Below are 23913 nucleotides of genomic sequence, written 5' to 3' on the forward strand. Positions count from 1 at the left end.
CTTGGGATGGTAAGATTTGTGGGCGGGACTAAGTCAAACATCATGGGATAGGAAGATATATGGGCAGGACTAAGTTAGGCATCTTGGGATGGTAAGATTTGTGGGCGGGACTAAGTCAAGCATGGGACAAAATAACCAAAAGGTTATTTTGGATTACCTGATATGTTCAATATAACCCAAGGGGCTTTACAAAAAAAAAAAAAAACCCTAAGAACAGTCAGAGTGAGCAGAAGAAAGAGGCCCCAGGGAGAAATCTGAAGATATTATGCTTTGAAGATAAAGGAGGGGCCACAAAGGAATATTGGCAAACTGTTGAAACTAGAAAAGGACAGGAAATCAGTCTACCCCTATGCTCTGAGAAGTACGTGTTACTCTTGAAGAGAACCTGGGTTCTATTCCCAGCAACCACATGGTGGCTCACAACCATTCATAATTCTAGTTCCAGGGGACCCGACACCCTCTTCTGACTACCTTCTGAGGGCAGCACTCCTGGTATTACATGGGGCATACTCATTCAGCAAATAAGTCTTTAAAAAAATAACACAAAATGAAATTCAAACCTGAAAGGATGATACACACCTGCAACCCCAGCCACTGAGGAGGGTGAGGGAGAAGGAACTGTGTTCTAAAGAAGCCTGGGCTTCACAGTGAAACCTCGTTTTAAAATAAAAGTCCCCAAACAACCACAAAGGAAAATGAATTTCAATCTCTCTAGAGTCATTGTTTCATCAATCTTAATATTCTGGTCTCTATATCTTAAAACCTATGAAGAAAAAATCAAATTAAATTGTCCAAGTTCAATTAACTCAAAAATTTTAAACTCAAGCAAAAGTGAAGAACTAGAAATATTAAGTAGCCAAAAGATCCTATAAGGAAAATTCAAGGGCTATGATGGGCCAAGGAGAAAAAGCAGCAAATTCAAGTGTTATCACATGGAAAGCTCATGAGTGACAATGCCACTGTCTGTCTAGGGAAAAGTAGGACAGACATGAGACCCGGTGACAGGACTGTGAAGAGTCATCCATGCTGGAATAAGACACAGCGGTGAAGGTCATCCCTCTACCTCCCCATTTTTAAAAGAAAATTTACAAAGGCTTAAGACTGTATCTGCCTGAACTATAGGTCTACTAAATCCCACTCTGATACATGGAGAAGAAATGTCCATAGCCTTTCAAAGAGCAGTTTGGACTGAGCCCCAAGGTGCTGTTCGTAGATTTGGGGGGGGGGGGGGAGAACTTTAATCCTTTGTCCTACTAGACCTGGTTCTAGTGGTGAAAATCACTTGCCAACCCACAGTTCAGAGAGCAGGCCCACGGTGAACGCACCTCCCCCGTCTTCCACTGCCGATCTGCACCGCAGGCTGAAGGCTTCCTTCATTTTGCAATAAATGAGGCAAATGATAATAAATACTTGGCACTTGAAGGGATTTTTTGCTTGTCAGCTCCTTTAGTAGCTTTATGGTACTATCTGAAACACAGAAAGACAATTAAGTGGTGAGAATCCCCTTCCCTTACAGAAGCCTCTGATGGCCCCCTCTTGGAAACTATCCAACTTACAAGAATGACAACTAAGCAGGCTCTAAATATGTCATCTACATATGAAGTCAACAGCAAACACAATGGCCACCACTGAATTACACTTTCCTGTCTCTTCTTTTTTTTTTCTAAGACAGGTTGTTGATATATGTAGCTAGCTCAGGTTGGCCTCAAATCTGCTACAAACCCATATTCTGCGATCCCAGGCATGGGCCACTGCTCCAGTCCAACGTTCATTTAATTATGCATTGCTATTTCATCAAACTTTTATATAGAAATTGTATCTCTCTAAAAAGTTTAAGTGAAAAAAACTAACAGTAGAAGTAGAGAATGCTCAGCACGTGTCAATCTTCAAGTGGTTTCAGTTTCCATCTAGGGGAACCAATGAGTCACTGGATAGGTTATGGACTAAAAGCTTCTGTTAATTACACAATATTGCTTCAAATTTTCATCAAACTGAAATTTCACCTCCTAAACAAGGAAGTTAGCAGGAAGGACTTGTGACCACAACACCACTAAAAATATGACAAGAGGACTGGAGAGATGCATGGATCAGTCATCAAAGGTGCCTGCTGCTCTTCCAGAGGACCCTCCTCTGGCTCCCTTGGGCACTGCACACATGTGGTAGACAGACATACAGGCAGAAAAACCCACCCACACCAAGCTCACATATATAGTATCATAATGAAACTAAAGCTGAGCCTCACTGTAAAGAAATCAGTGTTACAATACCCTACTCCCACCCAACCGTCAGCAACAGCATGAACGCCGCTCAAATGCCAGTCATGGTGCAATTACTGTTCCAGAGATCCAGCAGAATCGAAGGCCCTGAAACAGTCTGTCCTGTGACTCAGGCATTTCCTCTTGGTTTTGGCTTTTATGCATTCAACAGATACTTAATTGCTTTCTGTCTTGTTCCAGGAATGGTGCCATGTGTTTGAAAATCACCGGCCATCAAAACATAATCTAATGAAGATCACAAGGGCTGCCAGAAATGCAACCAATTGACACACAGAAATGTTTCTCACAGAGCTGTGATTTAGAGGAGAAAAAAAATGACCCAGGAAAACATTCATTTGCTAATTATAGAAGGAAATGCTTAATTTGCTGTGGTTTATGATTAGCACATTAGCTATTAAAGTATTGTAGCCAGTGTGGTGAGTGCATGACTCTAATCCTAAGCACTAGGGAGGCTGAAACAGGAATGTTGCAGTCTGACGTCTGCCTGGGCGACATAGAGACCTCTTGATCAGCCTGGGCTACAGAAGGAGATCTTATCCCATTAAAACAAAACTTTAATGTAGACAGTATTTTGGCGAATGCCAGACATTGTGGTGTGTACCTGTTATCCCAGCACTCGGGAGGCAGAGGCAGGCGGATCTCTGTGAGTTCAAGGCCAGCATGGTCTACAGAGCCAATTCCAGAACAGCCTCCAAAACAATACAGAGAAACCCTGTCTCGAAAAACCAAAAAAAAAAAAAAAGAATGCCTCATAGTATAATTTCAAGAAAATATTTTGAAAAAATATGTATAAAAAAGACTACAAGGAAACAAAAAATGTTGCTAATAGAAATCATTGGACCACGCTTCTGGGTGATTTTCTGTAACTGTAGCACTCTGTAATTGTAAATGATACAGTGACAAAACACAGTGTCCTCAGGAGGAGAGGGAGGAAACACAAAACTTTGAGAACGTGGTCAGGTGTGGATATCAAGATGCAAGGCATCCCTGGCTGGCTTTGTCCAGAGTACATGAAGTTGAATCTAAAATACCAGTCTGGAAAGGGCACCGGGGCCTGGCGCACTGGCGCAGACTCTGAACACCTGGATTATCAGTGGCAGAAGGCGTAGCCAGAGAGAAGCGGTGCTCCTCTGACTCACAGCGTCCCCAGGAGAGGACCAGAGGGTTCCCAGGTATGCACTATAAGCCAGGCTTCTTCCTTATTATCATACAGATGCAAGAGTAGCTCATAGACTTCCTCAGAGCCATCTAAGGTCAAACACTGGTTATAAGCATTCTGAAATAAAAGTTAAAACCAATCTTTCAATTTTAAAACCCTTATATGGGGGTGGGGAAGAAGACGACAATGTGGGACCAGGGACTGAACCCAGGGCTGTTAGGCTTGGCGTCAAGCTTTCTTTGACCACTGAGCCATCTTGCCAGCCCAAAAGTTAAAATTTAATCTCATTATGAATGCTTTCAAAAGATACAGGTTCCTCACTACTACCGATGAAATGTACACAACTGAAATGCAAAAGTATTTTGTCAAAATCAAATTCAACAATGAACAAAAATACGTTAATTCACCAGAATAGCAAATTTTGAGGGATTTATTTTTTCTTTCTGAAAAGGGCAACACATGCCGACTGGCAAACTATTCACAGAACTCTCCAGTCACACACTCCATAAAAACTTTTGACATATACTACTTTTAGGTACCTGAAAATGTATTCGATACAGCGTTACTTCCATTACTTGTTGCTCCTACGCGGCGAAACTGTTGGACAATGGCGTTCAACTCAGAAGAGCGTTGAGATATCCTATGTTCAGCTATTCGAAGGCGTTCTTTTAAAGCAAGAAATTCTCGTTGATAAGCAATTAGTTTTTCTAGAAGCAAACAAAAAATCATTAGTATGATTTGTCTTTTAATATACGTCTTTAAAAAATAGCAACAACAACATACTTCTACAGTTCAAGGTAATAGGCTATGCACAAATCCTAGAGGACATCTATTACTGCCATTTTCCTAACCAATATCATTTCTTTTTTTTTTTCAATTTAAGGTCATTTTAATTTCGAGCAAATGAGCCACCAATATCATTTCTAACCATGCTCTAAATGCGTGTCCTTCTACCCACAGGTAAGTAGAGTTCTCACTCCTCATCCAAGAAGCAATTTTGTCAACAGAAGGAAAACTATCATAGATCCACAACTCATCAAAATGCAAATGACCACATGGCCTAGCCCCAACTGATAGATCTACAATGCAATACACCTAAGGCTCAGGGAAAATCACAGAAGTGGGGAGGGGTCAGAACGATCCTAAGGGCCAGAGGACCAGAGAGCCTCCTGCCAATGTCTTCTAGACATGGCAAGGAGGCTTGCACCCATGAAATCTCAACAATATGGTTGTCTAAATGAGACCTAGATAGTGAAACCACCAGTTAACATGTCAATGTGTATGGGGGAGATTTTTGCAAGGCTCCACACCCCCTAGGTAACTAACTATAGGCCGGCAATGACTAGTGAGGGAGGGAGAATCCGTTTTCTTCAGGGATGAGCGCCATGATGGGTTCTCCAATCCCAAACGGTCAGTCCTAAGTACATGTAAGTATATGTAAGTAGGGGGGCATGTACTCCTTGTGCTCACACAGAAGCACTAGAGGGAACCAGGAATGTTAAAACTCACAGGGCTAGCTCTTCACGGGGAGAGATGTATAACCGGTTTTCAGCCCAGAAGCTGGGAGCAGACATGGTTAACAGCCTGGTGACCTTTCTGTGTGGCTGTGCCATATCAAATCCTCCCGTAGACCCTTCTCTCGAGCTTGTTTGTCTCAATCTGTAACGGGCTTCTCCCCCCCACCCTGCCTTATCTTGAACTTGTTTTCTTGGTTAATCTATAGAACCCATCTTTATGGAAGATGTCCCTCGCCCTTTACAAAGAGTTTTGATGTAGTCATGTCTTCAGCTTTGTTACGTACATGGGACTGAGTTCATTATCACCAGGAAGCTTTTTTCCAAGCGTGTGTGGTGAATATGCTTAAAATAAATGACTTGAGGTCAGACTTAAAGTTTGCACCGACACCAGCTACTGAGTCATGCTGAACCAAACAGCCTTCTTGCCTCCTGCAGACCATGACTCTACTGGCCGTCACGGTCACAGAGAACCCTGTACACGTACAGATGAGCAACATGAAATAGACTCAGCAGGCTGTATATCCGTTCATATAAACATGTATATAACATATGTAGCAATAATAATTAAGGAAGAGGTCATGAGTTTGAGAGGGAGTTGGAGAAGACACAGGAGCCATTGGAGGAAGGAAACAGAGGGGTGAAAAGCATATAAATACAATGCTAATGTATAAAATTTGCAAAAAATTCTTAACTAAAATTAAAAAATAAATCATCTGTACAAATGCTTTCAAAATTTAAAGTATACTTCCAAAAATAAACTAACAAAACTGCAAGAACAGATATATAATTAAAATCCGTATTTTGCAAGAAAATAACTCACTGCACTAGAACTAAAAAAATCAAAACAGGTCCTCACTTGTTGGACAACAGAGTCCCTACTAACTTAGTTACTGTAAGAATATGAGGACTCTACGGAGCTGCATAGTGAAGGCCTGTCTGGAGGCGTGGGAAGAGCCCTCATCACCCACACCCCCTGTAACGCTGGTGAAAGCCTGTGAAAGCACTGCTCACTGCCCCTCTTTCAGGTACACACAGTAAACTCTTCAGAAGTACGTGGCAGGGTGATCAGCTGACACGGCACCCCGCTTTCCTGACACTGAGAAGCAATGCCACGTAAGCTGCCACACCCACCCCCCACAAACTTGCTGTAGAAAGGACAGAAATCAGCGGGTACTGTGACGAGGAGAGGCTTTGAAGGAAGTTCAGGGTGCCACTGTGTCCCATTTACTGATGCAGGTGACACATTCCATACTCTACATTCCTGGCATAGGCACTTTTCTGTGTAAATCCGCAAGAGAACAAATGCTAAGATACCATTCATAAATCCAAAAGCTGAAAAAGCCAGATGTGGTGGTGGATGTGGGGTCCCAGCTTCTCAGAAGCAGGAGGGTCACAGAGCACGACCCCAGCTCAGAAACAGAGCCATGATCAATAATGTTTCAATGATTATCACAGGAGGCACGATTTATGACAAAAACAGTAAAACCAAGTTGGCTAGGTGGAGGGTGGGGGGGTTATAGAAATCACCTCTTACTCCTGAACGGGAAGACCCAGTCCTGCAGAACAACCCCCCCCCCAACTAAATAACAACCTCAAGTCAACACTTTGCAAAATGACAACTGGGGAAGGAGGCTAGATGTATTCTCAAGTTTATCTATGAGAACAACACCTTTTAAAACGTCTGGAAAAATCCTATGGGGAGTGTGGTCTGAGATCAGATCCTACCCCGAGAGAAGGAATTAAGTGTGTGGCCCAGTGTGCCCCTCCCGAGTCTGGAGACTGTCAACAGGCACATCCACCCCAGCAGCACCCAAACGGTGCTGGTGAGTGAGCAGCCTAATGTCCCTCCCCTTGAGACCCAGGGAGTGCCAGCACACTGGTTTTTGAATATCACTTGTCACAAAAAAAAAAAAACCCTAGAACTCACTGGAGAAAAATAACTTCAAAGGAATAACATTTGAAGACAAAAAGAGAGCCGGTGGCATGGCGCTGTGGATAAAGGCACTTGCTGCTCATGCCCAGAGACCCAAGTTCAAGCCCCTTCCATTTAATGGCGAAACAATCACTCCACAAAGTTGTCCATGGGCAAACTGGCCTCCACAACAATAAATTTAAAAAAACTTCTTAAAAGACAAAATGACAAGGCATTGTCAGAAGGACACAAAGCTACATAAAGGGACTCTTGCTAGCTACATTGGGACAATTTAAATAACAAAACTAAACTACTAATGGTAATAAATTATCACCCGTTTAATAAAATCGGAACCAACAATAGAGCAGAAGTTCTCAGATGAGGGGACAGAGTATCTTACTGTAGAACTCCAGTAACTAACCAACAGCTGAGAGTTACTGTTCTGCAACCATCACAGCAATAACTGATTCAGACAAGAAACAAAGATGGATGCTGTAACTACCAGGTGCAAATCTGGTAAGGAATGAGGTATTTACATCATCTCAAAGTATCTCCTCACCAAGTACTTATTTTACGCAGGGACAAATACTAATTTTAGAGTGGGGAAACTTGGCAGACATCCCTTATATTAAGGGAGTGGCCAGGGTTCCCATCAGCAATAACAGGGCCAAGACTAGCACCTCCTGCAGAGACGCACCAAGAACACACAGGGCTCCTTACTCGGTGTTCCTGCCAACACCACGTGATCTCAATCTAATCTGAAGGGAACAGCAGACCAGACGGACCTGAGACAATGTATGAAACACATAGCGTGGACCTCAAATGATGTGGAAGGTTGCCAAAGGCGAAGGCACGGGCTATGGGAACACCCGAGACTAAAGACTGGAGTCCAGATGACAAAGTGCATAGCACAATCCTGGGTGGATCCTGAATGAGATTAAAGGAGACAGACTACACTGGTATCAGGATCACTGTCAGAAAACACAAAAGAGACTGATGTGGTTTTGGAAAGTCAGTGGGGAAAGTCACTCTACAGTTTCTGACATGGGTACTCTTCTTGGTCCAGGTAGGCCTCATCCTAGTTCTCACACAACCTTCACTTCTGAATCTACCCTTCCACATTAAGAAGTTCCCTACATCAGAGCATACGGCAACATTACATTTTAATCTAGAAAGCAAAGAGCTTTTGGGAAGTTTCTAGAACAGTCTTAGAATTTTTCCAATTTATATTTTCCAAGAATTTAGTTCAAACTTTAATATGCACAAAACTTCCTCCACTGGGGGGGGGTCACACGATGGGACACCACGTGGCAGAAACCTGGTGGATTCTCTATTCCCGTGGGCACATGAATCTGCCTACTGTTTTGTTTCCATTAGAGATGGAATCTAAGTGTAAAACTTCCAAAATAGGAAATTGTTGATGTTTGATCCTTTTGTGAAAATGACAATTTTCATATGATTTGATAATTTGAAATAACTCTTTCGGACTCACTGTAAGAAAAAAAATGATGCACAACATATATGTGCAACATTATGCATGCATAAAATAGAGCAGAAATTTAAAATGTTTAATCAATGGAACCTTCTAATTAAGATATGGGGTTTACTATTGAATGTTAAAATTAACAAAAGTTACATACACCTTTTTAGGTTTTTTGCTTGTTTGTTTTGGCTGTTTTTTTTAAGAGGTTAAGATTTATCAAACTATAAAATTCTGGTTGGAAAGAATGTTGCTTAACTTGCTTTGTTCCTGAATAATGAAATAAGAGGAGGAGGACAGGACTACTCCTAAAGTATGGAGAAGATTTTCATTGTAGACACGAGGGAGAAAGCAGGCAGAGGGAAGAGTCCAGGCTGAGCATGGCCAGCAGATTAAACCAGACCATAAGAGGGGAGGGAGGAAGGAGGGGGTGCAAGAGAGGAGCAGCAGACTAAGAGAGACAGCCTGGGCCAAAGACTAGCATCGCCAAATGGCTGAGTTATATAGAGATAGGGTTGGGGAAAGGGAAGGGGAAGCCCCACCTTCCCCCCAAGGGAGAAATTAGGGTAGGGGGCGGGGTGAAACATGCTGGGAGGAGCTACAGGTTCTGGGTGAGGCTTGTCAAGGGTTTGATTCCTAACAGTCCCTCTGTCCTTCAGTGTCACTTTGCACTCTTTCACAGAAAGGGAAAAAAACCTTACACACACACACACACACACACACACACACACACACACACACACACACACGAGCATCTCAGCATCACCATTCTACAGCCCACGAACTTACTTTTCAGGAATCCACTGTCTTTGAAAGGTATTATTTTTACGTCATTAACAGAATTCACATCGGTTGCTCTTATACAACCAATTTAAAACTCAAAGCTAAGACTCTGGAAGAAACTGGAGGTAATTCCCCACTTACAAAGGTCTAAAATGTGCTGAGGGAAGGAGAGGGAGCATAGGAAGCAGGAAGAGAGAGGGGAAGGAACAGAAAAGAGGAGAGAGGGGAGGGGAAAAAAGAGTGAAGAAACCCCAGCTTCCAGAGGCAGTCTGGAGAGCCAAAACCCACTGTACACAGAACGCAAGCAACACACGTGGAGGGAATAAATGGGTATTTAGCAGACCCTTAGAAGCAGCTTCCTCCAAAGACTCCTCACTTGGGCCCACAAATCAATAGGAACAAGATGAAACGGATCAGAACCCAGCGTAACCCACCCACGTGTGTCCATCACTTAAGGAAGGTTTGTTTACACACCAGCGATGCCAAACTATCTGCTGTCTCTTCAAGATTGAAGGCACAAAGATAAAAAGTTGCTGTCCTAAACATGTGGTCACTCTGGATTCCAGAAACATCATACCTGGCAGAACAGACCAACCTAGAAGAAGGTCACTCTCCAAACAGCAAATCCATGTCCTGGAGCAAGAGTAAACCAGATTGGTCTGATTTAAGCTTTAACAGTAATGACTACTTCAGACACCTCAAAGGACCGGATCTGCAGCAAAATTAGACCACACCTTGACCAGAACTGTGTAACTGTCAACATTGTAGATCCCAGCCTACTCCTCTATTTAAACCTAAAGCCCACGTCAGGACCCCGGAGATGACCTTAGGGGGTCACTGGCCCTCTTTATCTCTTTCTCTTCCCAATCCAGGCACTCCTGACATCTTTGTTTCTACTTGTTGCCCTTCCTCATCTCTTTCTGAAATGACTGGCCTAGCCTAGCCTAGTAGGGCTGTGGAAGTCCTGAGTTTTGCCCTTAGAAGTTCAGTTGCAAACTGCCGATCCCTACCTAGAACAGACAGGCAATGGCCATCAACAACTGTCTCCATCTCCTCAGCTTCAACTTCCACATAAGACCGCCAGAAGGGCGGCTAAAACCAGTAGGTGAAAGGTAGGACCTGAATGAGACCTGGTTTCTGGGAAGAGGCCAACACTGTCTTTAGAAGCCAAAGAAAAGAAGCCCCGAGTTTATGGAGTTCTCTCCCCAAGCCCCTTCTTCCTCTCCTTCCAGTAACCCTTCCAGCTAACGGGATAGTGGGGAGGGGCTGAAAGTAACCAGCACACATCTGTTTCAAGGGTGTCTTCCAAGAGCTCTGCAGAATTACCCTAAAGGACATGTCACATCAACAGGGACTCTGAAAAGGCCCGCCCATGCTCTTAAGTGCATGAGATCAGACACTTTTTTAACCAAACGCAAGCAATAAGATTAACCCAATTCTGATTTGTCTACACTCACAGAACGAGCCCTTACTAGCCATGACCAGAAAGATTCTAGAACATGACCGTAGGCTATCTTTCTCCATCACCCTTAGGTAGCATAATCAATAACAGGGTGATTCAAAACAGCATCAGGGACAGGCTTGGTAAGTGGCTGCTGCATAGGGCTACGAGACTCATTTCCTTAGAAATACATCTTAATCTCAGCAGATTTGCTCAATTCCCTTGGGGAAGGGGCAATATCATCACACACACAGAGAGAGAGAGAGAGAGAGAGAGAGAGAGAGAGAGAGAGAGAGAGAGAGAGAGAGAGAGAGAGAGAGAGAGAGAGAGAGAGAGAGAGAGAGAGAGAGAGAATAAAAATAAAGGTTAAAACCACTTTTTTTTTATTTTTCAAGACAGGGTTTCTCTGTATTGTTTTTTGAGGCTGTCCTGGAACTTGCTCTGTAAACCAGGCTGGACTCAAACTCACAGAGATCCGCCTGCCTCTACCTCCCGAGTGCTGGGATTAAAGGCGTATGCCACCAATACCCGGCAAAAAACACTTTTTAATATTGACAGTGACTTTGGTCGGTCTTGCTCTTCAAAATTCAATAACCATGAAGAACACGGAGTGAAAGTTACCAGATGGGTATAAACATCTCTCCTCAACTGGTACTTAAACTAACTGGCATGCACTGTTGTGTCTGACGTGTTCTTGTTCTTTTGGCTTTTTGAGGGGCCTGCCACCCAGCCGCCCCATAAATCACACACGCTCTTACTACTGGTATTTATGAATGTCCGGCCTTAGCTTGGCTTGTTGCTAGTCAGCTTTTGTCTTTCTCAATCTGCATATCTTACTTTCCTTCTTACACCACGGCGGGCTGGGTAGCTGGGTAGCTGGATAGCTGACCCCTGACATCCTCTTCTCGTTCTCTTGCTGCTTTCCTGTTTCCTCTTTTCTCCTTCTATTTATCCTCTCTGCCTGCCAGCCCCGCCTATCCTTGCTCCTGCCTCACTATTGGCTGCTCCGTTCCTTATTAGACCACCAGGTGTTTTAGACAGGCAAAGTAACACAGCTTCACAGAGTTAAACAAATGCAGCATACACAAAAGTCACACACCTTAAAATAATATTCTACCACACATTGTTTCCTATAAGTTGCTTTTATTCTTAGAGGAAAATAAAACACATTTTGTATCTCCGAAAGAGACAATGCCTTGTACTTTCCCGGGAAGAGTTCTCCCAGACAGAGCGTTCCATTTTACATTAGAGCAGTGGTTCTCACCTTCCCTGATGCTGCCACCCTGGATACAGTTCCTCACGCCGTGGTGACTCCCAACCATAGCATTACTTCATTGCTACTTCATAACTGGAATTTTGCTACTGCTATGAATTGTAATGTACATATCTGATATGCAGGGGTCTCGACCCACGGGTTGAGAACTGCTACATTAGAACCATCTCCATCTAAAAAGATTAGAACCATCTTAATCTAAAGAGCCAAACACACCTAGCCACACCCAGTTTGTTTTCTGTTGGAAAAACACCAAAAGGAACCAGGGGAGGCAAGGGCTTTATCTGGATTCCAGGTTGCAGTCCCTCATCCAGGGAAGTTGAGGCAGAAGCATGGAGGTGGGAACTAAGGCGGAGACCACAAGGGATGCTACTTAGCCTGCTGCTCACTGGTTTGAGTCCCTTGCTCCTGCTCATCCTGTTTTCTTCTACAACAAGGGATGACCTGCCGAGGGGTGACACCACCCACTGCAATCTGCAATCCAGGGAATGTGCCACTGTGTGTCCCATGAGCCAACCTGATGAAGGCCATTCAACTGCCAGGTGTGCCAAAGTTAACAAGACTGCCCAGCACACTCCCTGACACTCAGCACTGTCCTGTTGAGCATCCTAGGTAGGGATGGCTATTCTTTTATGTTCTTCTTACTCATTATTTCCTAGTAGTCTTCTGCCTGTCTAGTATTCACTCAGTAGCCCGGGTGGGCCTTGAACTCACAATCTCCCTGCCTCAGCTTCTGAGTGAACTGCTAGAGTTATAGGTACGTGCCAGCACATGAGACGAGCAGGCTCCCCATGCTTTCCTCCCATCACATGACTGTTGTTACTGCAGTTCTGGGGATTGAATTCAGGACTTTGTGCATCCTAAGCAAGGGCTCTACTACTAAACTACAACCCCAGCTCCACTGGGATGGTTGGCTTGCCAGCCCCTGCTCACCAGACTAAAGTCACAGTAGGTTTTATAAAAACCAATCAGAGGTTCCAAGCTGAAGGCCTCTCACCTTAACTAGGGGTAGGCTACAGACACTCTGCCTTACGGATCAGGAAAATACCGAAGGCCTAGGACTAAAAACGGGCACACAAATGAGCATCGGCCAGAGGCAACTGTGACAGCCCAAGCTGGCAAATGCAGAGACAAGCCCATTTGTCATGCTATCTGGGTGAGGGTACCGGCCATCATCACCTGCACTTTACTCCATTCTAGTCCCTTTAACTTCTTTCAGTAAACCCCCACTTCATAATATATGTGTAATAGTCTGTTGTTCATAAAGACAGTCTCAAAATACGAATTTTCAGTTGAAGAATTATCCCTGAAGAATTTTCTCTAGATCAAGATGTCTCTAATAGATACACTTTCTAAACTTGTTAGGTACGACAAAAAGCCAGGTGTTTCAAACGCAAACACAATTCTCTGGGAAGCAGGAGGCACAAAGGGCAAAAAGTCCTTGGGACCCAAGGAACAACATAATGATGTCTCTAAATTTCTCTGTTCTGGACAGGGACTAGAACAGACACCAGCAGACGCACACACACACACACACACACACACACACACACACACACACACACACACACACACACGCAAAGCAACAACAACAACAGAAAGTACACAGGGCTGGTGAGACGGCTTAGCAGTTAAAAGTTTGCTGTTTCCACTGAAGATCCGAGTTCAGTTCCCAGCTAACATGTCAGGCGGCTCACAAACACCTGACATAACTCCAGCTGCAAGGATCTGATCAGATGTGATGGACAGACAAAAGGAAGGGAGGAGGAGGGAGGAGGGAGGGAGGAGGGAGGGGAGGGAGGGAGGAGGGAGGAAGAGAAAGAAGGAAGGAGGAAGGAGGAGAGAGAGGGGAAGGAGGGAGGGAGCAGGGAGGGAGGGAAGGAGGGAGGGAGAGAAAGAAGAAAGAAGGAAGGAGGGAGGAGGGAGGGAGGGAGGGAGCAGAGAGGGAGGGAGGGAGCAGAGAGGGAGGGAGGGAGGGAGGAGGGAGGGAGGGAGGGAGGAAGGGAGGGAGGGAGGGAAGGGAGGAAGATGCTGGGCTCACTACAGCCTAAGGACTATGGATGAGGCAACCAAGCCATATAGAAAGTTTCATGATAAATACTATTCTACTCTAGTCACACACACACACCTCAAGAAAAACCCTGATCCCATCCCCGCCCTGTCAGCCACAGCCAAGTCTAAACCTCCACTCTTTCCAACTGCCACAAGGCCCTGGCCACATGAACACACCGGATGTATTTTATACAAGTGAGTGTCTAGGGCTTTCACCCTGCTTCAGCAGTAAGATCTCCCCAGTGAGGGGTCACCTTCACTCCAGCAGTAATATCCCCAATGAGGGGTCAGTGGAGACCATACACAAGGACAATGGACCACTTCTTCCATCAGGGAGTGTCCACAGAGGCCTTCTGGAGAAATGCCCACTCGTCTGCACACGAGACCCTCCCTGCTGGAAATCAAAAGCCATGTGGGGATCCTAGACTTCACAGGCCCACCCCAACCCTCCCTGGCAATAATGAGCCTGGGTACAGCTCTCAAACTCCTTAGGTCTCATTCATCAGGGACACGAGCTATACCTTAGTGTCATGTCTCAAATCGGGGACAATCAGATAAGCAAGGTGCTTATTAACATATCAAGGCAGACTTGGGCCACCAGGTTCTCCCAGCATCCCTCAGTCCTGGTCTGCTACAAGATCCTCCTGGCTGGCATAACCTACATGCAGTACCCTAATCTTTCCCAGCCCAGGGACTAGGCTGGGCTGCCCTTCTCCAAGCAGCTCTTCCCTATATAATCTAGCCATCTTGGCTACTCGGGTCCTTGGTCTCTTGGTCCCCTGGCTCTCCCTCTCCCCTTCCCTCCTCTCCTCACTGGCCCAGCTTAGTCTGCTGGTCAAGTCCACTCTGGACTCTTCCAGATGCCTCTGGCTGTTTCCACCCTCATATCTGCAATAACCTCCACCACACCTAGGAGCAATCATGTCCTCCTTTTTATTTCTTCTTTTCATTCACCCAGCAGCCCTCATCCATTTGCCCCACACCTCCCCTTCAGTCTTCGGCCTCTGGAATCGCTCTCCATCCGCTAACCTTGATGCTCTGCCATCTGTCTCCTCCACAACGAAGCTACCACAAACCCTTAAAGGTCTCCTGCTTGAATCTCTAGTGTTATCTGAGACCATTCCTTCCTACCACATGACCAAACTACTTAGAACTCTCCAGACACACTGACCGACTGGAGAATAGGACCACCCTCCCGGGCAAACTGTCGCCACCTTCGGTTCTGTTGGGCCTGATCCCAAAAGGTCATCACAGCTGGGCCTGTTGACTGTTGTTGGCATTTCCTCGTGGGTGGATGGGGCAGAGAGGGTCATGAGACTATCATCTGAGTTTCCAGCCACACTCCTCACAGAAGTATGCAATTCTGCCCTCGTTTCACAAGGTCTTGGGGGAGAGAGGGCTAGAGGGATACAGGGGGACAGATGAGGAGAGGGTGTGGTGTCTACACAACGGGGAAGCCATCATCCAGTGTGGCTGCTTTAATCTCACCATGCTCTTGCCCATAACCCCTTACCATGGTTCTGTCAGGAAGCCTAACACACTCATTGGTTCCCTTAGGTGGCCTTTGATAGAACCGCACCTCCATTTGTTAGGCCTCAGAAGGAGGGGTATACATTGTTTGTCTCCCTCAAGGAAAGCACTTTAGCTACAGCATCCCACCTACCCTTAGTTCAGCCAACTGCCTTCCAGCTTCTCCCTTCATATCCTGACATCTACCTCCTGGCAGAGCGGGCACTCCTGCTGACAGAACCTCATAGTTGAGTAGGGAAAAGAGTTAGGTCTAACGAGGTTGTAATATCTTAGATACAAGTTGCTAGACAGAGAGCAAAGGTCTTGAGCCTCACAGCCAGGCAGCAGAGAGTTGGATCAGCAAAGGGAAAAGGAACCAGGAGCCTGGGTCTAGAAGAAGCCAGGTGCAGCCTGCAAGAGCTGAACTGCCATGGGATTGGACAGGACACACCTAACCCCTCAGAAATAAGTTTGGAAAGTACAAGCAAAGGGTCCCAACTCCATTAGAGACTCAATGCCTAAGGCTGTTGGAGGAGGGAGGGCAAATAATGATAATAATAACAATTAATAATAATAAGGCCAGTGTTTAATTAAACTGAACAGCTTATAGAAATAGCTTAAGCACAGGACACTGATCATTTACAGCTACACATCAGTTTCCAGGCGCCAGCCAAGGGCTCACCACGCAGGCGGACCTTTCTGGTAATTCTCAAATGCACTCTTCTCTGTATGGCTTCACTCACCCCCAAATGTCAACACAGGCAGATCATTTTACATTTTTTAAACTATGAGAAAGTGATTAAGAGAGACATAGCTCAGCGGTTAAAGCACTAACTTTGCATGCATGAGGCCCTAGGCTCGATCCCCAGTGCTAAAGAAAGAAAGAAACCGATCAATAAATTAGAGAATTTGTCAAAGCAATATTACACAGCTGAACTTAGGATAATTTTATTAACAGAATGCCATGCACCCAGTAAAATCCATGATGTGGGAGGCATTTGTGCCATAGTAAACAATAAAAGTAAGCTATGTAATGTGTCTAGGAGATGACAATTTTACTTTAAAGATGATACAGGGCTGGCAAGACGGCTCACTGGGTGAAAGTGCTTGTCACCAAGTCTGATGATCTGAGTTCAATTCCCAAGACCCACATGATGGAAGGAAAAAACCAACCCCTGCAAGTTGTATACACACACACACACACACACACACACACACACACACGTAAATATTTCTAATTTAAAAAGAAAACACATAGTTCTATGTACACAATAGTTCTTGCACTTTTTGACGTGTGGATTATACGTTTGTGTGGAGGCTAGAGATCAATGCTGGGTACCTTCCTCTATTGCTCTTTACCTTATAAAAACAGGGTCTCTCATCAAATGCAGAGCTCATTGCTGTGACTAGACTGGCTGGTCTCAAGCCCCTAGAAGACTGCTGGCTCTCCCCAGGGTTACAGGCCAGCACTGCCACAACCAACTTTCTGCTTTCTGCTTTCTGCATAGGCAATCGGAACTCATGTTTACATAGCAAAACTTAACCCACTAAAAGTTATCACCGCAGCACATATGTCAATATTTATATTAGGAATTTAAATTAATGTCAAGATCTAATGCATATTAGCACAAATTCTAAAGTGTTATAAAAGTAACAACCAGCAAACCTGGGCATGGTGATACATGCCTGTAGTCCCACACATAAGAGGCTAACACAGAAAGATTATGAGTTAGAGAGTTGCCTGATAGACACCCTTTCTCAATAACATAAAACAAAACAAAGGATACTAAAAAGAGTGATTGGCTCCATCAACTCTTACTCCTGTCTGGCCTAAAAGAAAACAGCTAAATTCCCATAACTACTCCCGCTACTTTTTTACAATAGTGAAATACGCAAACCATCTCTCAATGCTACTGTGAAATATCTTATATCCATCAGTCTCCCAGTATTATAATGAAATAATCTTATACTCGTGAGCCTCCTAAAACACAGCTAGAGGTCCTGGCTCTGTCTACATTACATTTTGAGAGTCACTTGTCCAGAAAATAAAGAAGCCACAACTGGTGTGGCTTCCCTTCACTGGCGCTTTAAATCCCCCATGCATTTGAATCCTATTAGGCAGGAGTGACCAGTCCTCCTCGTGTTTATGTGTGCTTCCGCACTAAGGTCGAAGAGGACAAGGTGCTTTTATGCAGACATCCATCACCCAGTGGGCCCACAGATGGACCATTACTCCTATCTCCAACATCTAACTGGCAGTCTTCTGAAGCAGCACCGAAAAGTCAGTTAGCTAATGTTCTGTAATAACCCAATGTTCTCAATTTAGTCTCCTCTAATATGTCAGCCATGAATAATTTCCTTTCAGAGTTAAGAATACATCCAGTGTGGATTCCAGACAACCTCCAGCACAGCACAGGCCTAAACAGCTTTCCAACCTAGAAAAATTTGATTAGGAGACTGTTTTAGGAAATGGCTGCCAGCCAACTAAGCTGAAGAGAAAATAATGCCATTCCCAGTCCAAGGGACCCAACTGTCAACTTTAATACATAAACAAGACAGGCTGCTGGCCAACTTGGCAGAGGGGAGGTCCACACTCCAGCCCCTCTTTAAGGCTCACTTTAAAATTAGGTCCTTATTTACAATGCCTAACGACCGTTTTCGCTTAAGAGTAGCAGCGTGGCTGAGCTGTGATTTCATGTGCAGGTTTTTCAGAGCTTCAGGAATCAATCCTGGGGTGGGGAATGACTCCCACCAAAGCCTGCACATCACAGCACCTGATGAGACAGGGGGTGCCTGCCTTCTGGCATAAAGACGTGAGGCGGCCCACAAATCCTCTCCCTCCCAGCAAGCAACTACAGAACTGCTTAAGAGTCAAAAACAGCCATTTCAGTAACTCTGGAAATAAACCAGAGACAGCCAACAGACTGACAAGTGTTTATTCATTAAAAAAAAAAAAGCACAAGTCTCACTTTCTTGCCAGGAGCTGCTCCAGTCTCTCCCTAGTTCTGTCCCATCAGACGGTCAGCAAAGGGTGGGGCAGGCCTTGGAAACCAACTTCCCTGACCCCACAAAGGGCTCAACTGACCCTGGGTGTCACCAGTGCACTCAGCAATCTATATGGCTGGATAAAGGTTCAGCCCAGGCTACTACTCCACTTGGTGCGTGCAATGAACTGGCAGATCATCAGCAGAGTCCCAGGAAAATGGCCTTGGCCCTGTGAGGATTAAAATGTCCTTTATAAAGCCCAGGTTGGCTGGAGGCTATGAACTTGCACAGCAGAGACCAGTCTAAGCTGCTCACACATACCTGACCAATAGCACCTGTGTATACAGAGAATTAAAGAAGCAGCCAGAGGAAATCCATGCTGGGACAGATGGGAAAACAGCCCAGAGTACGGCTGTCCACTTGGCTCCACAGCTGACAACTGTCTTCACCCAGTATGGAGCTGAACCCCACACTATGTGGACACCAGTCTGCAGTGTGGTAAAACCCCTCCAGGAAGGCATAAGCTTAACTAGAAAGGCAAACTAAAACCCAACTGCAGAGAAATCAGACACCGTGGGCAGGGGTTCAGTCCAATCCAGGTACTCAACTGAGCTAACAAAACAACCATCACCAGCACCTTCAGAGGTATTAAATAAGAATCCTGGCTGCATTAATGTATGTCATAGTCAATAACATGCATTAGATTGGTAGAGGGGGAAAAAAAGTGTGAGCTGAGCCAGCAAGATAGCTCTGCTGGTAAAGCACTTTGCTGCGAAGCCTGACAATCTGAGTTCGATTCCCGAGCCGTACATGGTGGAAAGAAAGGTGTTCTCTGACCTCCACAGGCATGCCATGGCATATGCACACACCCCAGGCGAAGAAGTGTGAGAAAAATAAGATTAAAATTCAGTGTGAACTAGCCTTGGGCTGGAACAGTAAGAAGTCATCAACTGAAACGGTCTCGTAGGGCTGCAAGCATTTGGGTTTAGTGGACAAAGATTCAAAACTGCTACTCTAACTATGCTTCGAAAACGAAACAAAAGCATGTTTAAAGAATGAAAGGCAAGTGCAAGGAAGCTGACTCAGAGGGGAGGAGAAATGAAGAAAAGAAAACAAAAGGGGAAAAAAAGGAAAACTCGCCACAGAGAGGGTCAACCACAGATTTCAGCAGCAGACAGACAACAGAGCCAACGGCACAAATCAGTGAGTGAAAATGAACCAACCAACCTAAAGAGCAGGCGGGAAAACAGATCAAAGGAACTGAGCGCTTCTCCCAATGTGAGCCAGCATCGACTGTGGCCAGGAGAGAAACGATGGGAAGAAGGGTGGAGGAAAGGCCTGTGAGGAAGGTAGGTCAGAGGGAGGGATAAACACATGAATGTTTTAAAACAACAGAATTCTGCAAGGTAGGAACCCAAGGGCATTTCCTTAACTTAATAAAAAAGAAAATACATCTACAAAAGCCCTATGGTTGACCCCACATCTTCACTAAGGTCAGAACCATTTATCTAACACTATACTAAAGGTCCTCCATGGTGTAATAAAACAAAGAAAAAGGGAGGGAGGGAGGGAGGGAGGGAGGGAGAGAGGGAGGGAGTGAGGGAGGGAGGGAGGGAGGGAGGGAGGGAGGGAGAGAGGGAGGGAGTGAGGGAGGGAGGGAGGGAGGGAGTGCTACAGATTGTGAAGGAAGACAAGTTTTCTTTGCAGGTGCCCTGTTTATGTAGAAAATTCCAAAGAATGAGACAGCAGCAAGATCTCCTGGAACTAATACACAATTTGGACAAGGCTGCTGGATATCGGTGAATATAAATGTGACTACACCGACTTAGGGGAGCTGGGCGGCTGGGGCAATTGTGTTCTTGTATAACAGCAATGGACAACCAGACTTTTAAAAGGATGCTTTGTAAGCAGATGCAGAAATCCACAACTAACCAATGGGCCAAGCTCCTAGAGTACAATCGAAGTGAGGGAGGACCGAAAATATGAACAAAGGAGTCAAGACCATGATGGGGAAACCCACAGAATCAGCTGACCCAACCTAGTGAGAGATCACTGACTCAGGTCTGACAAATGGGGAACCTGCATAAGACCAAACTAGACTCCCTTAATATGGGTGACAATGGTGTGACTGGGACAATATATGCAACTTACTCTGTACAGAAATATTAAGGAAACAAAAAATGAGTTCTTTGTAACTATCTACACACACACACATGCACGCGCGCGCACACACACACACATACGATATCTAGGCTCAGATAACAGCGAGTGCATGGTTGATTGGACATCAGAATCATATACAAACTATAGGTCTCATCTCAATAATGACTAGAAGACAGAGGACATAATGACTAAATAGTCAGGGGACATCTAAGTGTGCTGGTGTATGCCTATAATCCCAGTACCCTTAGGAGACTGATGGACAAAGATTGTGAGTTCATAGCAAGTTTGGGCTGAATAGCAGATTCTATGTCCAAAAAAATATAGCTTGACCCTCAGTGGTTAAGAACACTTGCTGCTCTTCCAGAGGATCCAAGCTTCACAGGTCAGGGAGCTCACGACGTTTGTAACTCCAGTTCCAGAGGATTCAATGCCTCTGGCCTCTGCTGGCACCTGGATGGACCCACATGCACATACATACATACCTACATGCAGACACTCAACTCCACATGCACATACATACATACCTACATGCAGACACTCAACCCCACATGCACATACATACATACCTACATGCAGACACTCAACTCCACATGCACATACATATATACCTACATGCAGACACTCAACCCCACATGCACATACATATATACTTACATGCAGACACTCAACTCCACATGCACATACATACATACCTACATGCAGACACTCAACTCCACATGCACATACATACCTACATGCAGACACTCAACTCCACATGCACATACATACCTACATGCAGACACTCAACTTCCACATGCACATACATACATACCTACATGCAGACACTCAACTCCACATGCACATACATACATACCTACATGCAGACACTCAACTCTAGCAATCAACATGGGGCTGGGGAGATGACTCAGCGGATACACGAATGAGGAGCTGAGTTCAGATATAAAAATAAAGTCAGCACAGCTCGGGTGAGGTGTGAGGCTGAAATGGGTAAATCCCCAGAGGAAGCTCACAGGCTAGCTAGCCTAGCTTATGAAAGAAACAGTGAACAAAAGATCCTCAAATAGGGTTGATGGTGAGGACTCACCCTAAGGTTGTCTGCTGACCTCCACATACACAGTGGCTCATATGTACCCGAACTAACACACACACACACACACACACACACACACACACACAGAGAGAGAGAGAGAGAGATTGCTAGATTAGATAGATAGATAGATAGACAGATAGATAGACAGATAGATAATAGAGAGAGAAGAGTGATAGAGATAGCTGATGGATGGATGGATGAATGATAAATTTTAAAAGCACTCAACAGACAAACAGCCAACAAGAGTTAAGTTTTCACTGACATCCTATCTAGGAGATATGTTACACTTACCAGTGGTGCCAGAAGAAAGCAAAAAAAAAAAGTCTTGGCCACTGAGAACACTAGGAGAAAGAGAGGAGAGAGGTACCATACACCAACCCTGGGGGAATCTCAATAGAAAGGTGACAGAGTTTCTACACAGGGCCCACAGATCTGCTCTCCATTGTCACAGGTGTCACACAAACAGGGACAGCCAGGCAGCATGGGAACGCTGAGACCTTGAAGGCTGAACCTGGCAAACAGGTAAGGCTGTGGAAGAGAGGGCCAGGGAACGAATGTTCTAGACACGGTTACTTCAAGAGCAAAGGTGGCCGGGCGGTGGTGACTCACGCCTTTCATCCCAGCACTCAGGGACAGAGGCAGGTGGATCTCTGAGTTGGAGGCCAGCCTGGTCTACAAAGAGACCTCCAGGACAGCCTCCAAAGCTACACAGAGAAACCTTGTCTGGAAAACACAAAACAACAACAACAAGAAAAACAAAAAGAGCGAAGGTGGCCATGGACGTGGGGCTGGTATTAGATACCCAAGGTGGCTGAGAACTGAGGTGATAAGGATGGGCTCTGAGAGCACTGAGATTGGGAAACCGGGCTTATGAACAACTGCTCGGCCGGCCGTCATCTCCGGCATCCTCAGCGGCATCCCTCACAACAGCACTTCCGAGGACCTGGCGCCTGCCTTCAGTTTCCTAGGTTTCCTAACCTCGTTAGGCCTCCCTGCTGCTTGAGCTCTTGGTGTAGTGTGCTGAGTGCTACCTGCCATTCTGCTACCTCATCCATCCCCTCCTCCCTTTCGCCAGCCTTCCAACACGGGCCTGCCTTCTCAGAGGCTTCCTGACTACCCCTGCTTCCAAATATCCCTTCCGCCAGCCTCATTCTCCATCCACCACGCTAGTGAGCTTTGCTGTCGGTACCCATTGCTACCTGAGAGAACAACTCCATCTCCTTAGCTCCTCAGCTGTTGCTGTGTAAGCCCCTCCCCTTCACCACCTCCACGGGCAGGCTCTGTGACTATGAGGATGTCACCTATCTTGCTTAGCACTCCACCATCAGGACCCAGCGTCCTAGAACCTAGCACTCTCTGAGTAAATGCTAGGTGAACTAACCAAGCTGGAGAGAGAGAAAAGGAATGTCAAGAAAAACACCTTACAAATCATGGTGCGCTGTGCCAATAAACCACTAAGGTCCTGTAAGGAAATTTTCCCCAAGACCTGAGCCATTATCACAGTAGTTTCAACTAGAGTCATTGTTCAATTACTCCACCACAGTTTAGTGGAGTAGCTTCTGGAGACCACAGATGTTACGCCAGCAGCTGAGGCGGCGGCAGAGGCACAGTTCACATACAGAAAGACACTATATCCAAAAGGTAGGTGACAGAGGGTCTCTTGTATTCCAATGAGAACCTGACTTTTAACCCTGCTTTCACAAAAGGAAAGTCAGGCTACCTTGATCCCATTAGGGCAGAGGGAGCAAAGTTCATTTTCCTTGAGAAGATCATATGATGCTCAACGCAGCCTAACCTCAGTGTATCAGTTCCCATACTCTCACCATGGGGAACACTCTCCTGGCATGAGCTTTCAAGGATCAGGGAAGTCCTCCTCAGCCCTGGCCACACTCAGGTCATGCAAATAAAGTTGGAGCCTGTGCTGGCTGGGGTTTTACACTCAGAACCTTTACTGGCCCAGTGCGGTGAGAAGGTTTCTCTTCAGCGATGCTGATCTCTGTAACAATTAACAAAATTATCTTGTCTCAGCATTGTCCAAACAAATTAATTCCTTGAACTCAACCCCTGGGGACATATGCAGAATACAGTCAAGTTCTTGATCAAATTAACACACAAGTAGCCCCATCCTGCTTCCGGGTTAAGAGTCCTTGTTCTCTGAAGCCGCATGAATCAAGCCTCAACTATCTTCATTCCTCCCGGCATTCTTGTCTTGTGAGATCCCACAATAAGGAACCCATAATCCCATCATAAGCCCCACTAACAGCATTCAAAGG

General features: G+C 45.3%; 1 protein-coding gene across 3 annotated transcripts in view; it reads right to left on the reverse strand.

Annotated features, from left to right (window-relative positions):
• Mgat4a (alpha-1,3-mannosyl-glycoprotein 4-beta-N-acetylglucosaminyltransferase A) overlaps positions 1–23913 on the reverse strand; it is a 106682-nt gene that overhangs the window by 44709 nt on the left and 38060 nt on the right. For all 3 annotated transcript variants that reach the window (XM_040729613.1, XM_040729612.1, XM_040729611.1), the window contains exons 3-4: positions 3975–4142; positions 1329–1467 (exon numbers count right to left, since the gene is read on the reverse strand). In XM_040729613.1, coding sequence (XP_040585547.1) covers positions 1329–1467; positions 3975–4142 — 307 coding nt within the window. The remainder of the gene's footprint in view (positions 1–1328; positions 1468–3974; positions 4143–23913) is intronic.

This window comes from Mesocricetus auratus, unplaced genomic scaffold, assembly GCF_017639785.1.
Source record: "Mesocricetus auratus isolate SY011 unplaced genomic scaffold, BCM_Maur_2.0 Super-Scaffold_100021, whole genome shotgun sequence".
Classification (NCBI taxonomy): Eukaryota; Metazoa; Chordata; class Mammalia; order Rodentia; family Cricetidae; genus Mesocricetus; species Mesocricetus auratus.